The following is a 6,821-nucleotide window of genomic DNA, read 5'->3' as shown; positions in this document are numbered from 1 at the left end:
GTCTCAACCCTGTACCGTCTGATTTTGGTGTGTCCCGCCGGCAGGAACCGTCATCACTACGGCTGCCATGGGTATGGGGGCTGGTGCTGCCCTCCCCCAGTGCAGGTTCCATCTCAGGGACAGGTACTGGGGACAACAACTCTGTGTCAGTTCTGAAGAGGGAGAATAAAGATGCCAGTTGCTGGGCAGCCCTAGAATGTTCTAGAATGTTCTGGAGGCTCCCAGCCAAGCCAGGTTATTTAGCAAAGCTTGGGGGTAAGGGGATGGGGGAGAGAGAGAGCCTCTAAGTCAACTGGATTCCCTGGGTGTTGTGGTGGAGAGTAAGAGGGGCTGAGAAAGCCACTAACTCAGAGGGCGCTGGTCGAGCCCACCATGGGGGAGGGCTGGGTGCGGTACAGGGGACAAAGCCTGGACACACGAGCAATGTGGCTTGCAGTCTGGAAACAGAAATCGGGGCCCTTGTGAGGGCAGCACATGCGGGAAGATGCCAGGGGCACTAGGGGCACCCATAGCGTGGCGGGTGTGTCCGAGCTGGGACGGTCTGCAGAGCTCTGCAGACTTACCTACCGCACAGATGAGGAAACTGACGCCTGCACACAGCCTGTGTTCCGGTAATGGGGCTCTTAACTGTGCGCTACCTGGCCTCTAGACCGAACATACAGGGTGATGACGAATGTGTGGGTAAGCGAATTAATGCAAATGAAGAAGTGAGGAGGGTGGGTCTGCACCCTGCCGCTTCCTCTGCCCGCCCCCGCCCCCCCATCAGGAGCTCCAGGTCTGCCTGGTGACCAGAGCACAGGTGGCCCCTCATTTCCTTAGCAGGCATGCCCGACTGACAGCCCACAGGATGGCGGTGGCAGGGACATCCGGCCCCAGTCAAATGGTTCACGCTCCAAGCCCAGACCTGCGGCAGGGCCCCCGGCCACAGCAGGGAAATGAAGAGGCTCCTTGGGCCACTGTGGACACGGGGACTTACTGTGGTGACCATGCAAAGAGGCCTGGGGCACCCAGGTGGGCACTGGGTCCTAGGGAGCCACCAGTCCCAAGTCTGGGGGACAAGGGAGGGCAGAAAGAACAGCATGAGCGACGACTTGGAGCCACCCCTGCCCTCATTCAGTGGAGTCAGAGGCACCGGGCCAGGGGAGGACAGGGTAGAAGGACGAGGGCAGAGGCACAGCTGGGAGTTGGGGACCGGATGGAGTAGGTGGCGGGGAGCACGGGCCGTGGCTCCCTGGGTTCAAACCGAGCCCTCCCACTAACCAGCCGCGTGAACTTGGGCTCATCATTCTCCTCTGACCTCCTCTGGTCCTTCCACAGAAGACAGGCAGTAGCTACCTGGTAAGGCACTTGGCCAGTAATCAGCCAACCCTGTGGCTGCCTCAGTGTGACCTTGAGCAAGTCACTCTACCATTGGTTCAGACATTAACAGGGCCTTAATATCCTCTGGCTGCAAAATGCAGTTACTACCCCTCTTTTCCGTGAGCTCCAGCCAGGGCACTCTGGGTGCTGTCCTTTGTCCCTTTTGCCACAAATCAGCAGCAACCCCTGGGTGAGCCAGGGCATGGGGGCCCTGCCAAGGTTCGAGTCTCTCCCTCCCCCTCCCCACACCCCTGAGATCCTCCGTGCCAACCGCCCTAACCAACGGACCGTCCCTTTATATCGTCTGCTGGTGAAGACAGGCCAGGACACGCGTGTCTTCCCCTCCAAGTCAGCTGGCCCGGGGGGCGTGGACCCATGGATTCCGGGCTCAAGCTAACTGGTCATGGTCACTCCTCGCCAGGTCACCTGGCCAGCTGAGCAGGTCTCTGCCAGCCACATGTGGACATCTGGACGGAGGAGAGAGAATGGGTTTTGGAATCAGACATGGGTTTAAGTCCTGGTGATACCACACCCTTGGCAAGTCCCTTTACCCTTCTGCACCCCAGTTTCCTCACCTGCAAAATGGGAGCATGGCAGTGCTACGTCATTATGCTGTCAAGAGTGAGAAAACACACACAAAGTCTTTGGCACGTGTATTAGTTGGGGTTCTGAAGAGAAACAGAACCTACAGGAGGCACGGAGACAGACATTTATTGTAAGGAATTGGCTCACACGATCATAGAGGCTGTAAGCCCCAAATCTGCAGCACAGGCCAGTAGGTCAGAGACGCAGAGGGTTACAGTTGAGTCCAAAGTAGCCATTGGCAGGATTCCTTCCGGCATGGGGAAGGTCCGTCTTGGTTCTGTCAGGGCCTTCAGCTGATTGGATGAGGCCCACTTCCACTAGGGAGAGTAAACTGCTTTATGCAAAGCCCATTGATTTCAATGTTAACCACAACCAAAAAACTCCTCTGTAGAAACATCCAGAATAATGCTTAACTAAATATCTGGGCTCTGCAGCCCAGTCAAGTTAACACATAAACTCAACTAACATAACACTTAACAGTGATTGTTACAGCAACGGGTAAATGGTTGAATCATTAATTCCATACCTGGTATTGTTCTAAGCACTTATATGCATTAACTCCTTGAATTCTCATGAAAACCTGTGTGTGTGTGTGTGTGTGTGTGTGTGCGTGCGTGTGCGTGCGTGCGCGCGCGCATGCGCGATTATTTCCATCTAATAGATGAAGAGACAAGAGGTTGGAGAGATTATGCAACTTTTTGCAGCTGGGACTTGAACCTAGCCCGTCTGGCCCCAGAGCCCCCACCGCCCGTGGCAGGGACTGGCATCACTGGCGCCCACCCTTCCTTCCATCACACTGAGGGCACTGACACCTAGGGACACATTAGCAACACCATCGCACTTAGAAGTTGACCAGCACCCACTGCCCCCGACCAGAGAGACCACCGATCTGATTATGTAGCGAACATTTTATTAGGTAGCATCAGGGCAAATCCCATTGCCACCTCACAGTGCAGAACCAGTAGAACCAGGAACACCTCCTGCCCCCGCGCTGCCTGGGAAACAACTGGAAGGACGCGGAGCCCTCGCTGCCGCGGCAGCATTGGGACCCACCCCGACCATACACTTGGGGAATGGCCACTCCAGCCCCACACGGGCCCCATGCCAGCCATGCTTGAGGAGGACTCCCTAAAAGCTGTCCTCCAGATTCACCCCTTATTGCTCCCAGGCCACCCAGAATCCACCCAGGATGCATTTGCGAGTGTCCACCCATTGGCTGCATCAAGGAACAGGCCTCCTAAAGGCCAGTCCACACAGAGCAACTAACATGCCAGAGGGACGACTCTACAGGGGTCCTTGGCCCGGGCTGGACAGGGACCCAAGGCTAGGTCTCAGGGGGCTGGGAGAAGGTGGGAGCAACCTCTACCCCAGCCTGTTCAACCACGGCCAGTGGGAGCTGAGCTCCTGCAGGAAACCCAGGCCAACCCAGGCCAACCTAGGCTCTGAGCGGCCGTCTCTAGAGGCAGGACCCACTAGCTAAGAGAAACAGCAGGAAGGTCCCGCCACCAAGGTTTTCCACACTCGCAGCCCAAACAGGAAGGACCAGCCCATTCCACACCTCAGCAGGTGACCTGCAGCAGCTCCCCAAGCCCCACGTGAAGATGGCCAGGAAGCCGTGGGCCTCGGGGAGCACAGGCACTCTGCAGCAAGGCACGCAGGGTGTAAGGCGTGTGGTCGGGCACAAGTGCCTGCTGGCACAGGTGCATCTGGGCAAAGAGCTAGTGAGGAAATGGGCGGCCCCGACCCAGAGGGCAAGGCCAGCTGGCACCCCCACGCCCAGCAGCCATGACTTGCCAGCCCTGAAGACCACCCTGGTCACACCGAATCCTGGAGACCCAGAGAAGGCAGGGCCAAGGCCAGGAGCCTCCATGGGCCACGAGGTTTGCCAAGGGGCCCAGAGCTGTCTCCTTTTTCCCAGCAGATCTGGAAGCAACTCCACCACCATTCCCCAGGTCCCTGAGCCACTGGGCCCCAGTGCAGAGGAAAGAGGGAGGGACAGGTGGAGGACCAGCCAGCACCAAGGTCACAGCTACCAGTTGGAGTCTCCAGGACAGCCGATGGGGTAAGGGGTGGTGGTTCTGATCCTCCCCTCAGCGTGATCTCAAACCAGAGTCCAGCAGCTGACCCCAAGGTGTGGGACAGGCCAGGATACAGGCTGGTGGGGGGTAAGGGGGCAGGCCTCGGCCCTAGAAAGTGGGTTGTCCCATGGGGAGCGGGGTAGAGGGGCCAGTGCACTGAGGTCAGTTGTCTGGACGGACAGACAGGTGGCGCCGAGTGGGGCTCACTGCATGTACGCGTAGCGCCAGTCCCCCAGAGGCTGGTGCGTCTCCTTGATGACCTGGGGTGACGTCCACCGCAGGATGTAGTGAGGACCCCCTGGCTTGTCATTGGTCCCTATAGGAAAGACAGGTCTGTTTATCTCCAAACAGATACGACAGCTCTGGGCAGAAGGGAGAGGGGTGGGGAGGAGCCGATGGAATAAACGGGGCACCGGCACGGGCAGCAAACAGCTAAACTAACCCTAACACAGCCGCAGGGGCCGGCGCTTCCTGAGAACATCTGTGCGGAGGGCACTCAGCCAGAGGCCGGGAGTGGTCGGGGGAGGCAGGAGCCGCTGAGCAGGCAGGAGCCCATGCTCCCCTCCTGGGAGCCAGGGGAGCGTGGCGGAGGGAGGGCACTGGACTGGGAGTCGGGAGACCTGGGTTCTGGCCCTGGCTCCGCCACTAGGCAGCTGGGACCTCTGGCAAGTCACCACCCCTAGCCGAGCCTCAGTTTCCCCATTTATAAATAGGAGGCATTGCACTGACATGACCCAGAGTATGATGGTAAAAGGTGTGGGTGCTGGGACCTAAATCCTGGCTCCGCCCCTTCCCAGCCACGTGCCCTTGGGCAAGTCACTTCTCCTCCCAGGGCCTCAGGCTCCCCCTCTGTAAAATGGGAAGAATGGAAGCGCCTCAGTTCATGAGGCTGTTGGCAAGGACTCTGAGTTAGAACAGCGCCTGGCCCACAGTGCTCAGGAAATGGTGCTATTCCTGCTCCTCTTAACACCCTTGAGATAAGAGACAGAGGGTCTCCCACCAGGAACTCAGCTCCCCTCTGGAAAGGGGGCCCACGTACCGGAGGCTCGGGCCCCACCAAAGGGCTGCTGGCCCACCACAGAGCCAGTGGACTTGTCATTGACGTAGAAGTTCCCGGCAGCATTTCTCAGCATCTCTGTGGCCTCCTGGATGACATTCCTACAAGGCAGGGCAGCGGTAAGAGGGCAGCGGGCTCACCCCGGCTCCAGCCCCAGGGCCAACCTCCAACACCCCGCCCCAGCCCACACTGGCTGTCCCGGCGAGCACGTGGCCAGTTGCCAGCTGGGAGCCCTCGGACAAGCTCCTGTGATGCCTGGCCTCAGCCTCCTCCTCTGGGGAGGGTGTTGGCACGCCTCCCCCACAGGGCTGCTGTCAGGACTGAACTGGAAGATGAGGGTCAAACTGCACGTACTCAAGGGAGTGGCCCGTCCTGGCCCAACCTTCCTACCCCCGGGAGCTGGGTGGGGACCTCCCAGATTCCCGGCCTTCCTCTCAGGTCCCAATCCCGCCTCTACTTTCAGAGGCAGATACGGGATGGCAACCAGTGCCGTGGGGAAAGGAAAGGACAAAACCTCAGGCTTACTGTCGCAGCGCCCAGGTCTGAATCCCGCCTGTGCTGGACGGGCAGCATGTCCCTGGCCCGAGCCTTACCCCCCCCCGCAGACTGAAGCCATGACCTCGTTCAGTGGGCCCCGTCAGACCCGCAGGAGCAGGTCAAAAGCACTGATTCAATATCCCGAGAGTCAGCGACCAAGAGTGGGGCCCCAGAATCTGCCTTTTAGCAAAGAGCCCAGCTGTCTCTGGGCATCTGTGCTTGGGAGGCAGATCTCCAGTCAGGGCTGAGGTAAGGAGAATGGAGAAAAACTTGAGGGCAGCATTATTACTATGATCCACGTCCAGGAGGGCGGTCTCCAGGGACAGCAGGGTCCTGTGGGGACAGGGCACCTGGTGGGACTGGAGCAGAGCCCTGGCCACTCACTTATCCTGGGCGAACACTGCCCCCGTGAGGCCGTAGCTGGTGGTGCTGTCGACCAGCCGTAGTGTCTCCTTGTACTCGTCGTCTGGGTAGACATACACGGTCAGCACAGGCCCGAAGATCTCCTGGGAGAGAGGCCCCAGGGTCAGGCCCCGCCTGGACCAGCGCCCAGTCTCCCAGCCTCCCTGCTCTGGCCTCTGCCTCTCCCCGGCCCCCCTCTTCAGCCCCCGCAAAAGGGCCAGGCTCTGCCTCCTGCTCGGTCCCCTCCCCTCCGAGGGCAGCACGATGCTCAGCTCCTGCCCTGCCCACCCCACCCGAACCTGGCAGAAGATCCAAGGAAACTTCCTGGTCTCCCTGCCAGCCAGACCCACACTCAGAGCCCAGGGCCCAGGCCCTTGGAAAGGGGAGACTTCTGGCAACAGCTGGCCCAGGGGATGACATCACCGTCACCCCGGTCAAGTGCCCTGACCTCTCGGAGCCTCAGTTTCTCATCTGTAAAATGGGAACGAGGTACCTACCTCATCTCAGTCAAGGGCTTGGCCCCCTGTCAAGAGTCTACAGACTTCAGCTGTTGAGATGGCTGCAGGGGCCTGAGTGGCTGTGGGCAGCAGAAGTGCTGTGACACCAGCCCGGGTCAGCAGTGTCAAGGACAGAGGTGGAGATGTGGGGTCTGGAGGCCTGGGCTCAAGGCCTGGTTTTGCGCTCACTGGGCCTGAGACGTTCCCTTTGGAGGGCCTCACTTTCCTAATCTGTGAGATGGGCTGGCGCCTGTGCTCATGCCCTGCTTGGGTGAGAGGCTACCCCCTCCCAGCCCCAGGCCACCA

The 6,821-nt window shown here is 59.5% G+C and overlaps 1 protein-coding gene across 1 annotated transcript in view; it reads right to left on the bottom strand.

Moving 5' to 3' along the window:
* Positions 1–2,054: 2,054 nt before the first annotated feature.
* ALDH4A1 (aldehyde dehydrogenase 4 family member A1) overlaps positions 2,055–6,821 on the bottom strand; it is a 29,840-nt gene continuing 25,073 nt past the window's right edge. Inside the window, exons 13-15 of the mRNA XM_072975265.1 lie at positions 6,001–6,122; positions 5,062–5,180; positions 2,055–4,338 (exon numbers count right to left, since the gene is read on the bottom strand). Of these exons, the coding sequence (XP_072831366.1) occupies positions 4,226–4,338; positions 5,062–5,180; positions 6,001–6,122 (354 nt within the window). The 3' untranslated portion in view covers positions 2,055–4,225. The remainder of the gene's footprint in view (positions 4,339–5,061; positions 5,181–6,000; positions 6,123–6,821) is intronic.

This window comes from Vicugna pacos, chromosome 13, assembly GCF_048564905.1.
Source record: "Vicugna pacos chromosome 13, VicPac4, whole genome shotgun sequence".
NCBI classification, from domain to species: Eukaryota; Metazoa; Chordata; class Mammalia; order Artiodactyla; family Camelidae; genus Vicugna; species Vicugna pacos.
Note: the sequence above shows the minus strand (reverse complement) of the source record. Positions and strands in the feature narration are given on the sequence as shown.